The 26762-nt window shown below is 35.8% G+C and overlaps 1 protein-coding gene across 4 annotated transcripts in view; it reads right to left on the reverse strand.

Moving 5' to 3' along the window:
* Positions 1-26762, reverse strand: part of DYNC2H1 (dynein cytoplasmic 2 heavy chain 1) — a 140628-nt gene that overhangs the window by 12590 nt on the left and 101276 nt on the right. For all 4 annotated transcript variants that reach the window (XM_015629214.3, XM_015629205.3, XM_015629223.3 and 1 more), the window contains exons 83-85: positions 22157-22273; positions 14761-14970; positions 12205-12294 (exon numbers count right to left, since the gene is read on the reverse strand). In XM_015629214.3, the coding sequence (XP_015484700.1) occupies positions 12205-12294; positions 14761-14970; positions 22157-22273 (417 nt within the window). The remainder of the gene's footprint in view (positions 1-12204; positions 12295-14760; positions 14971-22156; positions 22274-26762) is intronic.

The raw sequence follows: 26762 nt of genomic DNA on the forward strand, positions 1-26762 counted from the left end.
AGAGAAGTCTTCCTTATCATCTATATTCCTAAAGCAAACTGAGCACCTTATTGAACACTGGAAGGAATAAGGAGGCTGCCAGAATTTCATTATTATTTGTACAGCTTTAGGATCACAGAACTCCTCTAAAATGAAGCAAGTACTCTTCCTTTACCAGTTTTAATTCATTCCAAATGTAGATTCTTCTAATGCATTTTTCTATTGCTGTGGTCCCCAAAGAGAACTTATGCTGAAAAAGAAAATCATATAAATCACCACAGAAGTGATTTGATTTTTGTGCCTAGATGGAAAATTGTATTCAGAGTTACATGAATATGCATAGCCAGGAACCATACAACTTAATTCTGTTTTTCTATTGGTTTTAGAAGTTTTCCACATTACTAGGGAAAAAAGTGCAGAACTTTGTATGAGAGCGAACAATAGTGAGTAGCACTGCTAGGGGAGTACTAAGAACTAGTGCTAAGTACTCAGTTAACTGGAGTTTAGACTGAGCAAAGGTCAAACAAGCAGTCCCATTTTCCTCATAGTGCAGCAGCTGTTCTACAGGTGTGCTCCTAAGTGCAGGCATTCAGTGGTAAACACAAGCAGGAGTGACAGTGTTACAGCTCAAAGAAATGAAATAGAGGGATTTTTCCAGGCAGTGAGCCCAGAGGGGGTAATGCCTAAGGTTCTGAGAAAAAACTGATATACAGCAACTTGCACCTTTGTGGTAATTCTTTGTATGTGAAATCCTTGAGCCATGATTCTTGAGGTAGTTATCCTTTATTAAATGAACATATGAATGCTGCAGTATTTCAGCTATATAAGGTGTTGGCCCATACTTACAAATGATAAATAACACAGTAATTTTATTTGGAGTTTATGTTTGGTTTAAATTTTTCCCTTCCCCTCGTGCATACTAAAATCACTGGCTACTACTTTAAACAGGATGCCTTTAAAACTTTTTTTCAGTTTGCTACACCTCAGCCCCCCTATTTGTTGAGGAAGTCAGCAATACACAATAGCACAGTGTTACATGTTACAGGGTGAATGTTCTAGTTCCCTTAGCATCAGCATGTTGGCTAACCATGTGCTAGAACACACAGTAAGATACAGCTAACAGAAATATTAGCAAATGTGATCTCATTCTGGTTACTGTACTTGTTCATTTTTTATCAAAACAGGAACTTAACTTCTTCTGAATTTCCGTTTCCTACATTTAATATGGATACCAGAATGATGCATAAGAACTGTAACAACATTCTGACAAGTTCATGATTGACATATGCCAAAAATACCTACTTTCAGATATTTCCTGTATGATCACTAAACACAGAATCCAGTGAGGCAATACTCTTATGCTTCATGCCTTCTAGTCTCTTCTTTCTCCAGCAGATCAGTCACCAGGCACTAGATTGCACTTGCAGTTACATGGCAGAGCACAACTGGGTAAGGAAGTTTAAGAACTGGAACTATGGTGGAACCAACTCCCCATCTCCAAAAATAAGTTGCAGGGGATGGAAGACAGTGGCATACAATATTCATTTGTAGATAACAGACTAGACTGACTACAGTAATACTTGGAAGAAGTCAGGGCTGCATCAGACATAAATCCTTTGCAGAGCTCTGGAGCAGGGACACTGAAATCTATATTGTGATGGTTCATCTGTGACTAAACAGGGGTACAGAGTACTCAATATATTAGCCACTGGTAATGACAGGATGCACTACAGTGATTTGTTTTACAGTATCAGCTTGAAGGCTGTGTTACAATGAAGAGAGCCAACAAAGAACTGCTTCCTTTGCTATGGCCCGTTTTCCCTGGTAACACCCCATGAGATATAGGTTTTCCATTAGTCCTTGTTCCTCTACTGAAACAATGACCCCTTGAACAGCAGTCCCCGGTCTCTCTCCATTTTTTTTTCCTTCTTGTTTACTAGTCATTTATTTTTTGTTAACATCCTCTCTTTAGGCTGTCAAAATACAGAGAAAATCTCTCACCTGTGCCTGTGTCACAGAACTCTACTATATCAGTAATGATTGAGGCTTAACCTGACTCTCAGATAAGTAAGAATGTTAATCGAACAGACTAAAGCATCTAATTAGAAATTGTTTAACTCTGTGGGGTCCATATCCCAAAATAACTAAAAGATACCACAATTAAAAGGCAAAGGATGAAATCTGTTTTTTTTTACATGAGGAAAAGAGATCACAGAATGGAAAGAGTGGCTGATGCAACTCCATTTAAACAAAGGAAGTAAATGATGTCATGGCTAGTCTGTGATGTGACATCCTGGCACACCATGCTGGCTCATGCTAAAGCTGCTTACACTGCATTAAACACAACATTCCAACACAGGATTACTGCTCAGACTAGCAAACAGTTTGTTCAAAAGATGACAACTTCGTGTAGACGCGGAGTATAATTACATTTTGAGTTTTTTCTCATTGATGCAGTAAGCTGGTATGGATTGTTGTTTGCTCCTACGTTGTAAAGCTGAGGCAGTTAGCATAAAGGTACCTCAAGTGCAGCATATCAGCTCTCTGAAGCTCATAAAACCTATTATTAAACCCAAAAGCAAATTTCTTTTGTTGTGGCCAATCCCAAAAGAACAGCTCATCATAAAGGCTGTAGGTCTTTTTCAGATGTCCTGTCACACTTGAGAGCTAAGAGAATGCTGAAGAGTATTAGAATGGCATAAAGCTTCTTTCACACCTGTTCTCAGGAAGCAGCCCAGAAAAACATATATAAGGGAGCAATTTAATGAAAAAATATTGCCCATTTAGTTAAAAGGCACACTTTTTTTAGTTATATTTTTAAATTCATTTTTGTTTTCTTTTTTTTTAGCTATATTAGCTTTTGTTTTTTAATTACTTCCATTAGAGAAATAACTTATTCATAAAATTTAACGTTTTGGCATCCAATCCAATTGCAATTCTGAGTAACTCCAAGGTCAACACCAATTTAGGTTGCTCAGGGCATTTTTTACTCCAGTTCTGAGTATCTCCAAAGATACCTCCACAAATCATGTATTTCCACAACACTCTCTGGGCAATATGGGTAATGTTTTTGAATTTAGAAGCTGCAAACTGGACAAGTGTTTCAGATGTGCCCTCAAAACTGTAAAAGAAACAATAACTCCCTCTGACCATTACTAAGGTCATTAGGAATTTTGCTTTTCTATGGTATCATTGGATACACACACTGGTTTCAGTTTTATTATTCTAGTAATATCTTAATGTGTTTCTTATCTGATGGATTCTTCTGTTGATATATTCAAATCATTACTTTTTAGTTTCTCAGTGTGATAAAATACATGAATACACACGACAGAATAAATCTTTTTCACAGCTTTGTAATCTACATATCTGAAGAATGAGCAATATTTGGTTTAGTCCTAAATTATTTACTGCCTTTTGCCTGATATATAGGTAATTTCAATTACTTAATTTACCACATGGGATAATGAAATATTAGAAATAATACTGAATTTGTTAATGATAGAGAACCTGTAAGAAAACACACTGTCTGTATAAGGAAAAGCACATACAGCACTGTGCAACAGTACAAACCTGACAGGAATTTGAAATTCAAGTTCAGGTATAGAGAACAAATTTCTCATTGGATCCTAACTCTCTTAGTTCAGAGTGACTATGTGGAATTACCAATACAAATATATCAATATGTTTTTGTACATTCTCCTCCATGTGGGGCACACATTCTAATTTAGTTTCCATTTATAGCACTCAGCTGAACACACTGGGAAACACTATAGAGCAGGAGGGAATTTATCCTTCCTGACTAAGCACCACTACACACTTTAAATAGGGATCTAAGCTTACCATCACTCTTAACAACTCTTCTACTTTGACTCAAGGTTTGGTTTCTTTTTCCTTCAATTATGGACCTTGCTGAACATTTAGAGACAAAAACCACACCAATAAGAACTCTACTAAGAGAAAAATCACACAACAAAATGAACAAAACCACAAATCTGAATCCCTTTCTGTTGATCAGTTTTAAAATGCAGTCATGTCTGTTTACAGAATTGCTGAGTGCACTTGTATCCTGGTCTGATTGCTTTATTTGACTGTGAATTCCCAAGAGTAAAACAACTGCACACTCAACAGATAAAGGGTTTAGTCAAGAATTATTCTTAAGACTCTTTTCCTTCACAAACTAAAGTTGAGATGACAGCCTTGAAACTTAAAATGCTCTGAAATATTGAATATTTTTTATATATTTGCAATGGGATACAATATGAAACTGTTATAATTTCAAATTCAGTAATATGGCATCTCCTTCAAAGAGAGAAAGGTCAAGATGCAGCTACATTTCTGTCTTCCCCAAAGAAATGCCAAAAAAGATTGCTAATTAGGGATGATGCTCGCTTGTGGAACGGAAATATAATTTAAAATGGGGTTTTTTTTAATACATATCTGAAAATGAGTATTTGAGAAAAAGTTACAGTGTGTTACCTTTGATTTTGGCCAATTAAAACCTCAAAACAGGAGATAATATATTTTGCATACTGTTACACCAACCCAGCAGACCATCTAGAGGTTAAAAATGATCCACAAACACACTTCCTTTTATTTACAAAGCTGTCTTACTATTCTACATTATTTATTTCTATGTATTAACTTCTAACTATGAAATCAGAATTACAAATAAAACAATAAAGGATTTTCAACTGACTGCTTACTTTTAGTAGACAGAATACTTCTGTCAGTATAGTGATCAGAACAGCAAGTCACTGTAACCAAGAGCAAGTCCTGCCTAGCCAGCCTCGTGGCTTTTTATGATGGAATGACTACAGCACTGGACAAGGGAAGGGCTACAAATCTGGATTTAAGGAACATCTATCTGGATTTCTGTAAAGCCTTTGACATGGTCCCTCACAACATCCTTCTCTTTAAGCCAGAGAGAGATAGATGTGTGGGTCAGTTATGAGATGGATAAGAAATTGGTTGGTTGATCACATCCAGAGGGTGGTAGCCAATGACTTAGAGTCCCAGCGGACCTCAGTGACAAGTGGTGTCCCCCCAGGGGTCTATAGTGGGACCAGTGTTACTTACTATCTTCATTAATGACACAGATTAAGGGATCAAGTGCACCCTCATCAAGTCTCCAGAGAACACCAAGCTGAGTGGTGCTGTTGACACACCTGAAGGACAGGATGCCACCCAGAAGGGCCCAGGCAGGCTTGAGAAGTGGGCCCTTGGAATCTCTTGAGGTTTATCAAGACCAAGTAGAAGGTGCTGCACCTGGGAATCCTGTTATTAGCACAGGCTGGGGATGAGTAGATGGACAGCAGCCATGCTGAGGAGGACTTGGGGGATGTTGGTTGATGAGAAGCTCAACATGAGCTGTCAGTGTGCACTCCCAGCCCAGAAAGCCAAAGGTGTCCTGGGCTGCATCCAGAGCAGCGTGGGCAGCAGGGCCAGGGAGGGGATTCTGCCCCTCTGCTCTGCTCTGCTCAGACCCCACCTGCAGGGCTGCAGCAGCTCTGGGGTCCCAGCACAGGGAGCACATGTGGGAGCCAGTCCAGAGGAGGGACACCAGGAGGATCAGAGAGATGGAGCACTTCTGCTATGAAGACAGCCTGAGTGAGTTGAGGTTGTTCAGTGTAGAAAAGACTTCAGGAAGACCTAACTGCAACCTTCTAGTACATTATGGGAACCCTACAATAAAGATGGAGAGAGACTATTTACACAGGCAAGTAGTGACAGGACAAGGGGGAATGGCATCAAACTGAAAGAGGGCAGATTTAGATTAGATATTAGGGATATTAGGGAAGAATTTTTTTCCTGTGATGATGGATGAGGTATTGGAACAGGTTACCCAGAGAAGCTATGGATGCCCCATTCCTGGAAGTGTTCAAGGCCAGGCTGGATGTGGTTCTGAGCAACCAGGTCTAGAGGAAGGTGTCCCTGCCTGTACCAGGGGGTTAGAATGAGATGGTCTTTAAGGTCCCTTCCAACCCAAACCTCTCCCATTCTAAGCTGTCTAAAAAAAGCAAAGCAGATTGATGGGATGAACCTACAAATTGGTGCATTAGCGTGTGCTGCAGCCTTCTCATTTATTAATGGACAGAATTTAAAATTACCAGTCTTTGACAGAATAACATAAGGACTCATTTTCATATATGAATGATAATAACATAATTTTCTACCAGTTGTACTAAAATTAACCTTTTTTGCTTGAGCTTTTGTGAGACAAGACTATCCATTTTACTCTGCTTTCTCTTTTGCAGACAGCTCCATCCATGATAAAGGAGATACAGTGAAAAACAAGTTATTAGAAACAGAACAATATACACTTTTAATTTTGACAGATTAAATGCATAAAATTGATTAATATTTTATCATTGCATCTTTTCAGATTTCTTCTTGTATTGTGAAAAGTAGCCTAAAGAGAAAAATCAATGAATGATGACTAATTTATCAGTTTAAATAAAGGATATAAACTACAGCTTTACATCTTATATAAGCTTTTTTTGATTTACTATGGACTTAGGATTTGTGACTAATTTACTAAATAAATAAATACTATTTTGCATCTACAGAAGAAATACAGAATACTAAATCTATCTTTTTTTTAATTTAAACATAGGTTAGGAAAAAAAGATAATTTTCTTTAAAATATGGTAATTTCTCAGAGATACATGTCTGTAGAGATAATGACCTGGGTTTGTCTTCTTTTATTCAACACTCACAAAAATATTTTTCTGAGTAATTATCTCCTTCAATAAATATTTTATAATCAAAGAGCTGAATAACTGGTTAGTGGTATGATAAGAGGTGCTGCTCAAACTTCTGGTTACAAGATAGTGTTTCATAATTCCAGCAGAACAGCCATTCTCACAAAACATGCTCAGAATTTCAAGAGTTTAATGAACAGCCATTGAATTCTGTTGAAACACATTACTTTTCTCAATAGTAAAGCCTGATGTTTATTAAGAAGCCCGTAACTTGTGGACCTCAGTTTAACAGAGCAGCTAACACTCACTGGGAATAAGCTTCAACAGCTCACAATGAAACCAAAAGAAATGCAGGTAGCTTTATTTTCCCTTTTCCAATGCTGCTTTTTAAGAACTGTTTTTCCAGTTTTTTGTGCAAAAGGTTAAATGTTCTTTCCAAAACTTGACATAAGTCTTGTTCACTGGTAACCAAAATTACTGACCTTTGAATTAACACAGTTTGCAGATTTAGTGTTAAAACCCACTGTATTCTGGAGGAAAATAAACATTTCACTACAAAAAAAAACCACATTATGTTAAGTTTTGGGCATCACAATAGATGAAAGATACTATGTTATCAGAGAATGTCCCAAGAAGGGCTGCAAATATGGTGAAGGGCGTGGAGGTGAAACTGTATCAATGCATGAACACAGCTTTCTGTAAGAGCATAAAAAATGCTTCAGCTTCTGCTTTAATTTCCTTGGATATTAGATCTTACTTCAATAGACAACTCCTATTACCTGTCCACATCTAAACCTTTCACCTCACATTCTGTTTGGTCCCTTGTTTGGATGGTGCATCTTTACAAAGCACTACTGCTCTTTATCAGCCATTACTTCATCAGTGCCATCTAACTTAGTGATTAAAAGGAACATGATAAAACAGCTGCTGAGAGCTTCGAATTTGCCTATTAGAGACAAACAAAACATATTTTCTTAGTAGTACTTGCAAATTTCCAATTTTTACCAAGGAGTTGTCAATTAGATATAAGGTCTTATAAGACATATCCTGGTTGATAAATTTGGAACAAAGTGAAATCATGCTGCACCATGATGAGGGAGCCAATTGAGGATCAGTTCCTTAGCAGATGATGTTAGGCTGCGGTTCTATTTTTGTTTTGATATTCATGACAGCTAAAGAGAAGCCAAGAAAAGCAGCAGAAAAATGCTAATTCTTCAGAATAATGTGGAAATTTGAACTAAAATAATGGAATGGGTGGATTTAAAACACACTGCTTTTATGAATTTTTATGCTTCAATATTTCAATACTAAATTTGGAGTATTCTGCACTGTACAGGTACTAGGTGACAGCTGTTCAAATAGAGAGCCTTGAGAGGAATAATGACAAGGTGGGGAACCAGCCAAACTAACCCATCTAAATCAGCCTCTCCTACAACTGTAAAAGACAAACCATTAGGCTGTTGTCCCTGCTGCAAACTCTGCTATGTACTAGAAAACACCCTGGAAACTAAATGTGATTACTTGGACTGGGATAGACCTTATTATGGAGTGCCCAAGTGGATGAAGAGCAGGACTGAGTATGACCATTCTGCATTTGTACAAGATTTATTATGTGAGTTTTCTCTAGCCTGGTGAAAATTGAGAGGACTTGATTCCCTTGGTTTTCTAAGAGCAGCCTTTCTGCCTATTATCAGTGAATGAAAATTTAAGATCTCTGCCTAGATGCCTGGGGTATGAAGGAGAAATCCTGGGCTTCCTATTCCCAGATGGTTTTATAGTATATTCAGCAGGTAATTTCCAAGAGTTTAAACCTCATATACCTTGGGCGTCCAATCCCCCTTTCTGGGGACCTAATTGTTGAAACAGAGGAATAGGGTTCCAAAATAGGAACAAAGTTATTCTTCCTTAAATAGTAAAAGATCATTAAAATAGTAAAAAAACTTATACTAAGTCATCAAACTGGTATTGAAGTTAAATATTACTACCTTTGATTTTACTCAGGATGGAAAAGGACAAGAAAATAGCATCTCAGAAGATAAATAAAAGTCCTTTGAAAAAATATGAAATTTAACCTCTTTACATACTGGAAGTACTTTATAGATAAATGCACAATTTCAATGAAACCTTTCATAAATTATGCAACTAAAAACTTTCAGTATTCATAAACATTTCCTTGATTAGAACTCTGAAACTAATGCTTATGATTCTGAGGTCAGAATGTACACTGCAAGAATTTTAGCAGCTCTCTAATAGTCATCCAAAGGAAAAACTGCTTTTGTAAATGACATAAAACCAGCTGAGTCAAAAAGAATTAAATTCAAGGTCTTTTTGGAATGAGAAGGGTTTGGGGTTCCTTTTTGAAAAGGTGAAATTAAGCTCTCTATTTAGTTCTTGATTTCCAATTTGTTGACCTGAAACAATTTTTAAGGTTGCTATTCAGCTGACATTTGCCTGGGCTGCTGTTTTGTCTCTTAATAGCTGCAGTTCTGAGTCTCCTCTCTCTCCTGCTGGTATCCATAGCCATGAGAAGACACTTACCTAGACAGTGGGATGCACTTAACACCTTTACATGCTGGTGTGTGTTATTGCTGAGCTATCATCATGAACCCCCAGGAAAGAGAAACCACAGAAAACATTTAGGGTGCCATCATGAGGAAACTGACAGTATAAGAGCCAAGCATTAAATCTTATACAATGATCACTGATGATTCATACATTTCACAGCTTAATGTTGGTAGCAAATATATCACTGCAGACAGACAAGATGAAACACAGTATTATAAAGTTCAGTGTCAGCACTGCTAATTGAAAGTATTCAGAACTCCATCTTAGAAGAATGTTCAATACATAACACTCTTGTTTCAATTTAAAGCAAAAGCTACCATCCAAATATCAAAATTTTCACCAGGGAAGAAATCACCTATTTACAGCAGGTCTGTCACCATAACATAGTACACATCAATACATGCCTCTACTGCATTCTGCATATACAAATTTCTTCACACTTTCAATAGGCAGTTTTGGTTTTGGTTTTTTTTACTGAGTGAATTCAGACTTAAAAATGCAACACCTGTTGTTTTTCTGCCTGTTGTTGCATAATGCTCTCAGAACATCTTTACACTTCTATAAATTTTGCTATAAATATTTTACCATCTGGCCTATATTTTGTGTTCTTCCCTATCCCCATTAAATACTTGTTGCAGTTGCTTTTATTGTTTTCTGCACTGGCAACAAACCTCTTGACAAGGCAGCCTTTAACTAATAACCTAGGTAGAGACTTACTCCATCCTTAGTAAATGTAATCCTTCAGTACAACTTTGATCTTTCAAGGTCTCCTATTTCATCTTAAAAATGCCTAAATCAAACCTGTCACAAATAGTAAAGTATAAGTCAATATCTTACAGTCAATGAAACAGAGGGACGTAAGAGTAACTATAAAAAAAAAAAAGCTTATAAAGTTGGTCATATAAAACTAAACTAATCCAAAATATGACATTTATTGAAATATAAAACTGAACATAATTTTCAGAGTTATGAGATATCTTTATTGAAGCCTTTATTGAATTTCTGAATACTAAACCTAGAATTAACTACTGATTAATTACATTTATAAAATCAATAATGAAAAGTCACAAAAAAGAAAAGTTAATTAAAAAATGATCAAGATTAATCAGGAAGGTGTAATGGGCACAATCATGATTTGGAATTACATTTAAGGAAAAAGATGATTCAACCAAAATGTGTAATTAGAAATAATCAACATTTTTCTAATAATATACCATATTGAAATATAGAAATTGTATTTCAGATGTGACTTGACTAGAAGCTGAGATACAAAACAGACTGATACTATATTATTAAGAATTGCTCCAAACACAACTATATTACATATTTGACTTTAAAGAAATAAAATGAGACAACCAGCAGCTGTTATCACTGATAAAAATTTAAAATAATTTACTGCTTATGGACACAGTCAAGTAGCTGCTGTAAAGCTATGCCTTAATAATCTTACTCTTTCTTACAATAAATAACTGTTGAAGACTGAAAATGATTCCTTCATACTAACTTTCATAAAAATGACTAATCCAAATGTACCATTTTGTCAGTAGTTTGAGCAATGAGAAAGGAAGATTACTATCATGGTAATTCAGCAAATATAATGCAGCACATTAGTCAACAGCTGACTGGAGTAATATATGGAAATAAAAACTTCTGGGATGTGTGTGGTGGAAAATCATCTATTACTATTAATACTAATTTCATACTGTTACCTCTGCATTATGACTTTGTATGGGAGGTGCACTCCACACAGAAGCTCAAACTCTAATCTCAGACTTCCATTAATAAATCATGTAAGTAAGGAAAATTGCATGCAGTTTGGTCACAACCAAATGAAAGTAGAAGTTGCAAACAGTAATGTACTCTTGAAGCTTACAAACACCCTGACTTACCACAAAAGATGCTTTTTTTAAAGACTAAAGGCTTTAATAGTCAGCAAAAAGATAGATAGGACTAAGTTATATGAACAAATAACATTTGAACTTGCATTATCACTTGTTGCTATATGTATTTTTTTCTCCTTTGTACTTTAAACCTTTTTTGAAGGAAAGGTTAAAGAAAAAATAAGTATTAGCCAAAAGAAATTGTTTGCATAGCAAGAATCTTATTAATACTTCAGAAACATTTACTTGACAGTTTCTTTAGAAAAGAGTAATGCCTAGAAGACACATGGCCATTAAATCTTTCTTCTGAATCTGATGGTCAACATTAATGTTAACGAAAATCTTGGCATCCCATTGGACAAGGTGTGTTAATGAAGATCAAAACAACTTTATATTTATCGCCTGGAGGTAACAAAGATCTGTCCTTTCTAAAGTTGTCTTCCTCTCTTGCAGGTTCTCAGAGTATTCTCTCTATGTATCCAACATAGATAAGGAATCTGTTTCCTTATGTACTAATTAATTTAGATAAATTGTTTTTTTATTTGTCTGTATCTTAAATACACCACTTCTGTCAATCAAAGTATATATAGATTTACCTTAACTAAAAATTAACCTCTTTACTGTCAGACTGTGGATAGACAGAGCTGCTGTCAGGTTCTGCACCTTCTCTTATGGCCCCTTGTAAACCTGGAGAATGCAGATCTTTTCATTACTTTCTTCAAAGACTAGTCATCTATGAATTTCTACATTATCTTTCTTATAAATGCTTCACTTATGTCTTGATAGGCATTTCTCTACCCAATTAAAGAGTATGTCTTGACTTAAATATTAACTGTAGAAAGTCTTTCTCCGCACAGTGCACCATAAAGACTAAGCTGCAAACCCATTGTGAAGTAACAATATTATCACATTATTCCTTAATCATTATTCCTTGATCTTTAGATTTCTATATACCTTTTCACACATCTAAAACTCTTTGGGACCTGTGTTTGTAAAGATCTACTGTAGTGGAATTTACATAATATACTGTGTCACTCAATACCAGCACACTGAGGTGAATGACTCTTTAAAATTACCTGTATAGCAAGTGCTCGAGCTACAAGACTTCTGAGATATTGCAAAGGATCTTCTGGACCTTCCCACTTGCTCTGCCATGTGACAGGACACTGAAATTAAAATAAATTATCTGGAGATCAAATATACCTACCAAAAAAACCAACCAAACAAAAAAAAAAAAAAAAAAAAAACCTAAAAAAGTGACACCAGTAATATAATGATCAAGAACATACAACCCCTAACAGAAAGATTGAATTCCTGCTAATCCTTTGTGTGGCACAGACACAGCGTTGGTGGAGAACTTGCAAGAACCTCTGCTACTGAATAAGGAAACAACAGTTGGTTCCACAAATATTTCCAAAGGGCCTAAGAGCATTATTTCTTGGAAAGTCACAATGTCATCTTTCAACTGCAGCCACAGTTTCCCACTCCTTTGCTGCAGCCTCCTCAGACTTCAAAATGCAGCTGTGTGGCTCTGTGGTGAAAAGAATCTGGTACAATTCCACCACATTGTTATTTTCTCATCATTTTACAGCTTTTGTAGAGCAACACCTGAGAAAAAATGTCCTGCAAGACTTCCCCCTATAAATTTATCTTCAAAAAGAATTCAAAAAGAAAGGCTTAAAAGGGCATCTGTTAAACTTCCTCCTTATAAAATGAGGATAGAAACACTAATTTTACTTATTCCACAGGAATCTAAAGCACACTGAAAGTGACTGCAAGACTCCCCTACTTATGAGAAAGAGAATTAATGGAAATCAGTAACTGTGGAATACTGCACACTACTGAAGATGCTGAGCAGATTAAATAATTTATACTGTTTAATATTTACAGCTGCATTTTCCAGGAAGTTCCCATTCTAATAGCGTATGTACTGAAATGGCATTCAAAATCTGATCACAGAAGTTTGTAAAAAAAAGTATCTTTCAAAGTAAATACTCCATGCTTACCCGGAATGTAACTAGATTTGAGGATAAAAAATTAATTAGATAAACTAGAATATATACTATCAATTAATAAAGCACAGGCAACTGCATGGGTTTTTTTTTCCTACTTAGGATTTTTTGAAACTACTTCTTTATTTGAAACCTTGCATTTTTGCAGCCTCTTCTACTAGATATGCATTTACAGGCAGCTCATCAATCTATCATTTAGAAGGCACTTGCCTAATGTTGCTAATATATCACTCTAAATTACTTTAAAGAAATAGCTTAGCTAATTGATATTATGTAAGAGTATCTCAGATGTGCTTATGCTCTTTTTGGCTGGGATGGAGTTAATTTTCTTCACAGTGGCTAGTATGGGGCTAACACACCAACTTCACACAAATACAGCTTTTACACAAGGAAAGTGGGTAAGTAAGCAGATGAAATGACAGAAGCACTGGTCAATCTACCAGGAGGCACTGAACTGATGCTTGTGAAAGGTTAAAATGCACAGAATTTTTAAGATATTTTTTGCAGCAGTAATGATCTTCACAGCTCCTGTTAGTTCCCATAGAAGCATGCAGCTGAAGCACACAAGCAAGCCATGCTCTCTTGCTCAGTAACAAAGAAAGTGTATGAACTAAAGAATGCCTATTACATGTGTCATTTCCATTCACTATGACCTGGACTTAGAGCCAGTTTCTACCACACAGTCAAAGCATGTTGTAAAAAGCAGTGAGATTGCTAACTAGAAAATGCAATTTATTCTAACTGTGCAGCAATTTTGCTAACCAATGCTGTCTTGTGAATCTAAAAAGACAACAAATTTAATTACTGTTTTGATTAGAATTTGATAGATCAATAAATGCATAACAATCTTTTCAACAGCACTTGTTCTTCACATGAAGATAAAACAGGATGATAACAGGAATTATTGCTCATTGCAGAAGCAATCTCAATATCTATGGATCAGCATTTATCAGTTGCTGGAGGTGAAACAAAACCAGTTTCATGTCACATCAATGTCTGACTATGTTTTAACTCAATTATCTAGGTATTAATGATAGAGCATGCAAACTTGATGTCACTAATTGTACTGGTTTATAAACATGACTAGTTTGATTCCAAAAAACATGGAGAAAATATGAATACAAATTTTGACTGTTTTTCTCGTATATCAGGAATACAAGGTGAGATGAGAGGTTGGTGTGATAGGCACATCTTGGCTGGTGAGGTATGGCAATACTCCATACTGAATAAATGCAAAGAGAACTGTTATTACAACTTAAATTTTAAGCAAATGTAAAAACTATGTAAAGGGACAGATTTACATATTCTACAGGCTAATATATTTGACTTATCTAGCATAACTTGGTATTTGAAATTGACACAACTTCTAACCTTATTGGATTTGTCTTTAAGAGGAAGCTTGATAGGAGAGTAATACATTCAGAAGCTTCTGCAAAAACTTCTGAAAAATTTTCCAGAAAAAAAAAAAATGGTTGTTTTTTAGAGTTTCTATATTTAAAAGAACTCCATTTTAAAGTCTTCATCAGCAAAAAAAAATTAGAACATGAAAATGCGTATTAGTTCAGTTTCCTTGGTTTTTTAATGCTTTTTATAATGTATATTCATTACAAAATGACTTACCTTTTGGTTTAACAGGGCACTTGCAAGTCTTTGTACTTCAGAACTCAGTAGTGAGGTACCTCTGATGACTTTACTTAAAGAAGCAAGTGACTGATGGACACTCTGCACAAGGCGAATGGCATTGAATTGTTCCAGGATAACGAATGATAAGATTGGAGATCCTTGTTGTTCTGCAGGAGGAGACACCTTCTGATGGATCAGGTTAGAATTCTGAGAAAGAACATGTGATATCCAGTTAATAAACTCAAGGAAACTATGATGTCATACAACATGTTATTTGTTTAACTCGTAATACTTCATATGACCTTGTTAGTTTTGAAGTAGTAGCAATAGCAGCCCTTTTCTGACACTGAATTAAAAGTATAGTGATACTTTCAGTACTGTCTGTGTCATGTCCAATAAAGGCACCACTCTTCTGGGACAATTGTGTCTACCCAGTTACTTCAAACATACTTGAATTGCTGAAAAATCTTTACTTAGCTGAATCACTGCTTTTAGTATTTGTGTTAATGTGTCAGTATAAAAAGCAGTGGTACTCAGCACAAGATTTTACTGGGTACTGTGAACTATGCTGCCAGTTCTTACTTCATGAGGCTAGTTCAAGATGGAATTGAATTAAATACAATAAATACAAAATAAATATAATATTATACCTAAATTTTGAGTAACTGAGACTGAGAGGTACTGCTGCTCTCACACTGCCATTTTTACTACTTACTTCCCTTCCACTAAAGCCACTGACAATCCAAATTTATTCAATAATTTCAAGAGCTAGTGTAATTTTGCAAATCTTAATTCATATGCAACTTATTATATAAATATATTTTTGCATGTGTTAGGAAACTGCCAACCTGTCATGTGGCAAGATGCTGCAATGAATTCCAGCTGCAAAATTAAAAACTTTTTGGAAAATTCTATAAGGCATAAATGCAAAAAAATAAACCCTAGCCTATGGGAAAAAATGTTTTGCTATTTCAATTTCTAGTAATTTAGTAACGATAAAATCAGGTTTTACTTTCTCTGAAATGCATTGTCTTAAAATAACAAGTTTTGATTACTTTCAGGTTAAATAAATTTCTGAGTTGTCATATGGCATCTTGCTTTCCAGAACACACAGGATATTTACCTCTATAATCTTTCCCGGGCACTGGGAATGTGTTTGTCAGAGCTTTTACATTTTTAATTTCAAGCTCATACTGCAGTCAGTATGCAAGCTAAAATATGAGAGAAGCTAAATGGATGAGCAATACTTTGGCTTATGACTGACAAACAGAAGAAGGAAGGATAAAGTCTTCCAACATTGTTAAAAAGGTATACAACAAAGTTATTGATCAAAATGCCAAAGCATACAGTATTTACAATTGTTATGCTTCGCATTTTTTCTTTGCATGCATTCAAAAATCACAGTACCAGTTTCATATCAGTTTTTCTAACACCTTAATTTGTTGAGTATATGTAAATTTTAATACAAAACTAGCATAAACTAGCTGATAATTTCTAATTGGGATGTTTAATTGCACAAAATAAAGAAAAACCCAAGACACTGCACCTTGGAGGCTTTGCTCAATCTTTGACACTCTCTAAATTTACAAAAGCTAATTGAAACAGAAGTCCTCTAAGTTCCTCAATATCATCCTTTACATAAGAGTTGCCTATAAATTTCAGATTCATTTCATCACTCTTTCTAATGCTTTCCCCTAAGAATTTGTTGAAACAACCCATCTGTCATTTCCATAGCAAAATTAAACATGAATACCAATATAAGCTTATACATTTAATGTCCTGTTACATTCTCCTAAAATCCATTATGTATATAACTCACATCAGCTTTTAAAATATGTGTGTGCTCATGACCTGCTTGGGAATTAAGATGAAGAACTGCTGAAGTACTGAGTGCTTTTCCTAATCATAAGAAACTTAAGGTAGAATCTAATCTTTAATATTAAACACTGTATTTTGCTACCAATATTAATCAGGCATATTTTGAGACTTTGATAATTTTCCATCTTTCAGTTCTGTATGTGTTGCTATCTTAGTATAATATAAAACTTCATAAAGTCTCACCTAAATTGTCCCATTACCTTCTTAAACTCAAGCTTTTGCAAACTCCAGCATGTTTTGAAAACTGTTTCCTCAGAACTTTATAGCTTTACTAGTTTTGCATTCGATTCAAAATGCAATTTTGGTGGTGATGGTGGTGATGGGTTTTAGAAACCTTCACTGCCATTTAGATGTACCTATTTTGCCTTCTCCTTCGAGTCTCTCTACCTATTTTTTTTAGATATAAGCCTCTCACAGTTTTTCTCATGCTATTCATTGTCGAAAATAAAATACAGAATGACTCCATATTTCTGTTTCACTGACTTTCCTTCATGGAAAAGACCCTGTTGTTTTTTTAAAGCTAATGAGGTACCAGGCACATGGTGTGATTCTTGGGGCTGTTCTGTACACTGCCAGGAGTTGGACTTCAATGACCCTTGTGGTTCCATGCCAATTCAGGATATCCTGTGATTCTATGATTCTATAATGGTTTGGTTAAAAGAGCAACAACTCATTAATTTTCAAAACTACTTCTAAAATGTTTTTGCAGTATTATGCAACTTTATGAAAACATTACAATTTACAAACATAAAAAAGATACGAAACACATAATTTATAATCTTACATTCGGTGAACAGCTTGGAAGGAGCTGCTGCTGAAATTTTTATGGGTGGGTGTTTTAACTTTCATTGACCTGATTTAGGGGTTTTCTGAAACAAGGCAGAAAATGAAACCACCTTACAACAAAAATATATCACTAATTCTTCTCTCTCTCTCCTCACCAGAGAGAGCCATTTGGACATGATGAAACACTTATGTACTCCCCCTGTGTCCTCATTCTTTTGTGCATCTCTGATAATTATTATATGATGGAACATTCCCGAGTTCCACATGACAGTGACTTCCAGCTGATCCAGTTAAGTGACAAGGAATGCTTACACAGGTGCTAGGCCACAGTCTGTCAGGGCAAAGGCTGTTTGGGAAGAGAAGACACCAGGACAGAGACTGGTTGAATCAACTGATTAACTCAAGGGCCCAGCCCTTGCCAACAATGTGCCACCCTTCCACAGTAAAGGTTTTTAAAATTTGTGCAAAATTTGACAATTTATTCAGATTTTATTTCACAGATCAACAAGTCTTCCGTGCATGCTAATACTACGCATGTGAGTATGTGGTTTTTTCTAACTAAATGGCAGGTTCATGAGAGTTTAATCAATTTGATAAGTGTCAAGCTGTTATTAAATCATGCTGCAAAACAACTGTAAAAGCAGTTTTAGAACAGTATTCATTACAACGATGTTTCCGATGGCAAGAATTAACATGTATGTTTTCAAATGAGGCTAATATAGGTGAAAATGTCAAGACATTCTGTATTAGTTCAGAACAGCTCAATAAAAAGAGGTTTGCCTGTGTAATTTCAACACAGATGTACACTGATTTGAAGCACATTTTAAGTATCTATTTAATTTAAAGTAAAATTCAATTAAAAAATTCAGAGTCTGAAGTCTGGCTAGACTAATAATCAGTGGATGAAGGAAAGGAAGCTGCCATGGTTCTATTCTTATAGATAGATAAGGAATAATAAACTTCCCAGTTCAACAATTTCAGGACAGCTCAATAATTGGTAGCAACATTTAACAGGACTTTGCATTATGTATGGTCCGAGAGAAAAAATGAAGCCCTGCAAATTACCAGAAATATTTCTGAAAAAGTAACAACATGTAAGTTCTCCCTACTGTATTAATGTGTAAGAATTGTTTCCCATTTTGAAATGTCTAAAATGAAAAAAGCTGAAATTTCCAAAGTGTATCTGCCATTTTTGCTGTTTGGCCACAAAGAATGTGATAGGCTCCGAAAACTGAACAAAAATGACTCCTATTCACAGAACCACAAAACAGCTGAGCTTGGAAGGAACCTCTGGGGGTCTGTCAGGCACTCAAAGCTACAGCAGGTTGCCAAGACCTGTATCTAGTCTCCATCCAAGGATTTGACCCCTTGGAGCTTCATATGCTCCACACTATCCCTGGCACTTGACTGGAGTCTATGTAGAAAAGCTCCAAGGGGTCACAGTCTGAGCGCCAGACAAGCCTCGGCAGTCTTTCCACAGTGTCCAACAGCTGAGCCCCTGGAGGGCAGCAAAACTCCCTGAACAAGAGCGGAGGTCAGAAAATGGGAGCATCCTTCTCCCAGCTGCAGGGAACTGCTCACTACTTCTGCTTACCACTTCCTCCTGGTGCTTCTGTGTGGATCATGTTTAGCTGCAGCTTCATTAAGAGTGCAGAGACAAAAATTTTTCCACGCTAAGAGATAATGATCTATCACTGAGATGTAAATTTTACAGGACATACCTATGTCAAGTGGTAAATTTTGCTGAATTTCAGAACTGTCAGTACATAGATGTACAACAATTGTTTTCAAGGTATTTGTAAGATAATCCTTTTTTAATTAATCCTTGACTTACATACTCAACAAGGGAATAAAAATGTTTAAAGCAACTTAATCTTTGTCTACCTATTAACAAACTTCTGAGTGTCTTTTTGCCTCTGGAATAATTTTTTTTTTTTTTACAGACTTCAGGAATACTTTTTTTAATTTTACTTCTTCATATCTGGGAAACGGTTAGTTTCATATTCTCTGTCCATTCATGCATAAATAAAATAATTTATGATTGTTAACTTAAGCAGCAATTCAACTATCTTCATTCCAATTTCCAGGTCTTTAAAAATTCTGCAAACAAAGATGATGCCTCCATTGAGCTATCAATCTAGAATGAGAATGTAGAACTGTATGTAATGTCTGTGAAATATTAAAGATGCCTCAGCCTTTTCAAATCTTGAAGCAATTACTGGTTGAACAGACCATGAAAATTAGTCTTGATAAAGACTATTATTATTTAAAGTTTTTGAAACACTCAAGAAAATGTCCCATACACAGAAAAACCCCACCCCTATAAAAGGTCAGAAGCCATCCTATTCTAAAAAATATATTCAAAAGATTAATTTCATTATCTGCTAATAGCATAAAACCTTTAGAAAATCAAAGGAATGTCAAGATAATACAGAATCCTTGAATGGTTTGGATTGGAAGGGACATTAAAGATAACCTAGCTCCAATCCTCCTCGACAGGCAGGGATACCTTCCATAGACCAGGCTGCTCAAAGCTCCATTTAACCTGGTTTTGAGTAGTTAAAGGATGGAGTATCCATGAGTTCTCTGGGAAACCTGTGCCAGTCTCACCGCCCTCTCAGGAAAGAATTTCCTAATATCTAACCTAGACCTACCTTCTTTCAGTTTGAATTCATTCCCTTTGCCCTGTCCCTACATGCACTTGTAAAATACCCCTCTCCTGCTCTCTTACTGGAAGGTCACAATAAGGTCTCCCCAATGTCTTCTCCTCTCCCAGCAAACAACTCCAACTCTCTCAGCCTGCTCTCACAGCAGAGAAGCCTTGCAAACAATATGGAAAATGTTTGTGCCTAGTGATTCTGTAAAAAATTAAATTGCTCTTGGTAGGAATAGGTCCTGCTAACCAGGTCTTAACGTTTACTGTGTAAGGGTCCAGTACTGGCCTTCTAGATGTGTTACCAGCTTGTCAGGAGAGCTTGCTGTGTGAAGTGGAATTTAGTACCAGGTGTCTCCTGTCACAATGTGATGCTTGGGATAGCATGGGATAATAGCAAATGTCTTGAAAGTATGAGCACAGTCTTAAAAGAGAGGCCTGGGAATTAAACCAACAACCTATGGTCATGTAATGGCCACTGAAAAAGGGCACAATTAAGAACTGGCAAGGCTGCTTGTGCTCTTAGGCAAGAGGCAATTATGCAGCAAAGAAAAACAGCCAAGTGACACCATAAAGGTATCTTCTACAGCCTGAAAAACAACCCCACCTAAGTGTCACACAGCCTGTAGGTCAGGAACTGAAGTAAAGGGGTAAAAACTCATACAAAAGGAGATCTCAGATTTGAGGGCAATGGCAGGGGTGAAAGAAGAGGCCTTCACCAGGTCCAGCCTTCCTTGTCAAAGAGCTCTCAGGAAAGCTTGACTTCCTCCATGTAGGTGACTACCAAGAACCTCAGCCACCAGTACCAGCTATGTGTCTTCAGCTTCATGGTACTGCATACTCACAGCTAATTTATGACCCGAGTTTTAAAGGGTATGTACTTTGAATTTGCAGTGCGAATGAGAAACAATTATAAAGAACTAGACATTAGCGACGTGTGCTGTTAATGAGTATTAATGTAGTGCAGATTTGTTTTAGGGTTTAAAACTGGCCTCATTTACCCATCTTCCACACCCTAGAATCAAAATGTTTATTTTTGTTACTGTTTATGTGTACATATATGTAATAGTTTCATGTGAGCTTTTTCAAAGAAAAATTATGGTGTCACAATGAAATATACTTTTTCTTCCAGGATCACAGACCTGGTTAACATAAAGTCCATTTTCAGAGGCCACAGATTTCAACATAAAGTTATCTAGTACCAGAAGGCTATTCTGACACACAAACATACTGTATCATACACTTAGCACAGACGAGAAGAGAATTTAATGAGATATCTCAAAATACAGTGGTAAATTCTAATGTGTACCTCATGTCACTTCTTTGTATGTGGTTATTTGAGTAAGGGAAAGGTTTTTCCCATTACACTGTTGCTGTGTACAAGACATAATTTTAGGCCACAACATCTCTGATCTATTACTTGATCACTGAAAAGACAAAATAATGGCCCAGTGTCAAAGTGGGCACCTATCATGAGGTGTGAGTGATCCTTTCCAAGTGTGGGTAGTGTCTTCATCCACACACATCACATCTAAATGTGTGCCTGGAATAAGAATTCAATGGTTGAAAACCAAGGTTTATAACATAACTTGAAAAACACCACCAAACTGAAGCAAGCTAGACCAACAAAGGAACATAAAGGGAGTGATATGGGATACTGCAGAGGGATACCTCATTAATCTCAGTTTAAAACTAATAACATATGTCAATACTATAAAGGAAAAAAACTTCATTCTGTTTGAAATCATTAAATATTGCCTTTTGAATATTAGATAAATGAAGAGACTAAATAAAAATCAAAAGTACATTAGCACTTTTCTTGGAAACACATGAAGGAGTTAGTTTCATGTTTTGGGTGGACTCACCTCCATATGGAGAAGAAAGATGATAGCCTGTTATATATCATACAGACTTCACAGCTAATTATGCACTTAGCATTGTATTTTCCACCTGAAATGTATTTAATTTAGTTTTTCTTCCTCTTATGTTTCAATACTCAAGATAATTCCTTAGACTACATTTTTAATGTAGTTACCAGAAAAAAAAGTTGTCTTTTAAAATTAGCCACATTCCTACCTGATTAAGTTTCTTCCATAGGTTGAGAACAGGAGAAAGTTCTGTAGACCATATTTCTCTGTCAAATTTGCAGCCAGCAGTTGCTGACCTACTCAGGATCCGAAGCTGTGAAATGACCTGAGTGATGAGAATACAAATGCACACTTGAAGAAGGATAAACAAACTTCTTTTAGTACAAAAATGCCATACACTAGCAAATACTCTTCAATTTATCTATGAACTGTCCTTTCCTGCATAGTTAATTACTGTAGGTTAAAAAACCCTACATATTTTCTTAGCAGAGTAATTGTCTTTGTTCAATTATAATTTTTAAACTAATGAGGTGCATAATTAGGTAAAAAGCCTCTTTTCCACAAAATTTAGAGACAAAACTCGAGCTCTGCCTTTAACTAGGCTCAAGCTCTTCACTTAACTAAGCTTCATCTGTAATGAAAAATTTATGGGAAACAAACTCCCAAAATATGTTACTAAATACATACAATAACAATCAGGGACCAAAACTCAAGACAATTATAGGAAATTCAATCTGATCTGACCAGGATCTCTTATTTACATATCCATGCTACCTCAACGTATTTTAATGCATAACTATTAAAAAAATACAGCAAGAAATTAAAAAAAATAATGGCAAACCTTACAGAAAGAAAAGGAGCTTCTAGTTCATTAGGTCCAACTGCCTTTTATTGTTAGCAACCCTAGTAAGTTCACAAATCAACTGATAAAATACATACATACATACATTTGGAACAAAGGCCACTGAAATTAAAATTCTTCAGTGATATTGCAGTCTGTCCCTTAAATGGTATATAAACACCCTGGTATTTCTGAGGCATTTTTGTTAAATTTTAGTTATTTTTCACAGTGTATTTTTTGCAAGTTGTTAGAGAACAATTTACTAATTCTCTCCTCTTTTGCTTGACAATAAAGAATTAAGCTTCATATTAAAAATGTATTAATCATTCAGAAGATCTGGACTATATAATTGTAACACAGAGGAAGAAAGTCAAGTTGTTTCTGCTGGGATTTGACTTTTTTTCTAGTCTTGAAAGATGTGCAATGATGAAGTGCTTTCTTTTGTTTTCCATTTTCTTTCACTGAAGCAAATCTCTCCTTCTTATTTATCAGCCTTGATAGGGACTATCAAGCACTACAAGATGATAGTACACCCACCCATCATTTCAACTTCTATATCAAGCACTGACCATGAGACTGTGATTTAAAATCCTGAGTGATTATAAGGCCAGTAGTAGAATCACAACCTCAGAACTCAGGAGGGTAGATTTCAGCTTAGATCATTTTAGCAAGAATCAGATGGCAATGTTTTGGAGGGCAAAGAGGGGCCAAGAGTGTTGGTAAATCCTCAAAAAAAAAATTCTCAAAGCACAAACCATTTCTTTCTGATGCAGAGGAAACAAGAATCATAAGCAAGTCAAAGAAAAATCATGACAGAAGATTATCACGGGTAGAAAGGAAGCTCGTGACCTCAAATCCTAGAATATGACGAGTTGGAAGGGATCCACAGGGATCACTGAAGTCCAACTTCTGGCTCTGCACAGAACATCCCCAAGAGTCACACCATGTGCCTGAGAACATTCTCCAGTTGTTTTCTGAAGTCTGTCAGGCTGGTTCAGTGACCACTTCCCTGGGGAGCCCGTTCCAGTGCCCAGCTGCTCTTTGGATGAAGAACCTTTTTCTAATACCCAACCTAAACCTCCCGTGACACAGCTTTAGGCTGTTCTCTTGGGTCCTGTCACTGCTCACCACTGAGAAGAGATCAGTGCCTGCCCCTCCTCTTCCCCCTGGAAGCTGGAGACCACAGTGAGATCTCCCACAGAAGATGGCCATAAGGATGGACTACACAGCAGGGGTAGAAAGACATTGCTCAGTTGTGTTAGGGTCAAGTTAGGAAAGCCAAATCTCATCTGGGTTTAAAAACAGCAGTGTATGCAAACGCCTAAAAGGGTTTCTGGCAGTATTCTGGTAGCTAAAATGAAAAGATGAGCTACTGCTCTTTATAGCTTCTGTTATATAAAATAACATTTCACCCTCTCATTCTCATAACTTAATTTTAAACTTTTATAATCCTTTGTGTGCCCCAGCTATTGTGTATATCAAAAAAGATTCTTGTTTAATTTAGCGAAAAATTAATTTCTCTGATGAATGTTTTGATCGTAGTATCTTTATCATTCCTGCTATTCTTCCTCATTTTCACTCTGCACATATGCCAATGTTCTGACAAGCAATACAGATAATAAACACACATTTGTGCCTTCCAGATATCATTCTTTTAGCTATAGTTTTGTATCTTTTAATTTGTTTTTGGGTAGTTGCCTGCCATCATTTGCTAAGCAATAAAACATTTATATCAAATACACTTTAACTGGTAATTCAATATGTAGTACTTCATATAAACTTGCATATAGTGCATACTATAAAGCTGAAAAATGTTTATATGATTGCTTTGTGAATATGGGGATTGAAAACATTAACTCTGGTATTCATTTTCAAAGCATCTTCAGAGGTATAAACATGTATCTCCTTGCAACTGAAATGATTTTGGGAAGTAGTGACTGCAAGATCAAGTATTTTTCTAACTCTACGCATGAGGTTAGCTGACTTTTCCTAATTATAAAATTTGTCAATATAGTTTAAATGGGCTTTTTTTTCCCTTCTGTGTGCCTATATGTGTTTCTGCTTTGTGTATTTCATCAAATTAGTTTAAAAATATTGAGTTATCATTATCAAAAGTTAAACACTTAAATTAATGGTACAGAATCAAAAGAAATCAAGTTTTAACTCTCTGTGTTTTAGAGTACTGTAACATACAAGGACCTTCATCAAACATTCATGGTAAATCTTTAACTCTTTACAGTTCATCACATTTATTTTCTCAGATTTAGCAGGTATGATAGTAGCATAATTTACTCCTAAAGTTTCCATGGCAGCGAAGTTTTCAATTCACTTTTTTTTTTTAATTAATGGGTTGGGCTGAAACTTTTTGTACTAGTGGCTCTTTCAGCCTGAGTATTTTTTCAAAATTTTAAACTAAAATAGTCATTCACATTCAAGACACAGATGGAAATACATTTGATTAATGTCAAAATATTCAGGTTAACCTCACCTTTAAACTGCTTCAACACCTCAAACTTTTCTAATGGACTACAAATTTGATGGCACATCTGTCTGAATTTAGGAAAGAATAAAAGATTGTAAAATAGTAACACATGTTACTATTTAAATATGATTACAAGTTTGATATTGAATGGCATATTTCATTCTGGGAAATCCCATTTAAGTTCCTTACAATATTGACTAGTCTATGCTACTTTGAATCAGCTAAAGCTTGAGAAAATGTTTACTCTGTACTCTCAAAGTAGTCTCTTTCTGGATGTTATGGAAATGAAAAGAGAAATTTATTTTTTAAAATAGGTTCATAGAAAAGTTAACGCTGGAAAGAACCTAAGGAGGCCTTTAGTCTAATCTCCTGTTGGAAGCATGATGAGCTTTAAAATCAGACCAGGTTGCTCAGGGCTTTATCTGGTTTTGAAAAATCTCAAGTACAGAGACTGAACAATCTTCTCTACATGACCTCTTCCACTACTTTACTGCCATAATTATTAAAAGGTTTCCTGCAATATCTAATACGGACCTTTCTTGTTTTGGTTTATGTCCTGTAAAAATAAGAGTCAAATTCATGGACTGAACAAAGAATGTGTTAAAATGGGGAAGGACCTGAATAAAACCATGAGTGGGATATATTACCCTATTAGAATTCTCAAGTGTATCACAGAAGTACACAAGGGACTGCGGCATGTTTGCAGTTGCTCCACCTAAGTGTTTTCACCTCTAGGCAAGAGAAATCAGTTTTGAGTTGGAAGGAAAACTACTTAAAAGAAAAAGGATTATCAGGAATACATTTCTGGGGGTCATATGAAAACCAAAACAACAGGACAGGAATGAACACACAGACTGGGTAAGTACCCAGAAGGAAGGAGACCCTGGTTCAGATGATAAAGGGAATATGACTAGGAATCTGTGTTTAAGAAGATGAAATAACTCTTGGGTTGAAAGAGGGCACTGTATACAGTCACACTAGGTAAGCACAAATTCACCCTAACCTATCCTTAGGCACTTATTTAAAGCTTACTTAAAACTTACTCAAAAATATTATCACCTTCACCTCCCTAAATAATCAACAGACAGATCTTAAGTGGGGTAACTTGCATTTGAAAGGTTCTCTTATTGAGTACATAAGAAAACTAAGTTCCTTATACAGGTTCCTCAGATAGATGGGTCTGTGCTGTGGAAATTAGAATGAGGATATTAATTTAATTTCCTGGAAACCTAGCTACAAAGTTTGACAAGAATTCAGTCTCTCTCAATGTACTATACATACAATACCACCAGGCCAACCTATATTCAACTTCAATACTCACTCTATATTAAGCTTGCCTTAAACATGATGTTTCTATGAGCACACAGTGAGAACAGAGGGGACCAGCACAGATGCATATATCCAGGTCCCTGGAATCATATCTTTTGCACTCTAACCCAGGTATGTACTTACAGTACTAAGGAAACTGAAAATTTAATCATAGATGGAAAA

This window comes from Parus major, chromosome 1 (assembly GCF_001522545.3).
Source record: "Parus major isolate Abel chromosome 1, Parus_major1.1, whole genome shotgun sequence".
Lineage (NCBI taxonomy): Eukaryota > Metazoa > Chordata > Aves > Passeriformes > Paridae > Parus > Parus major.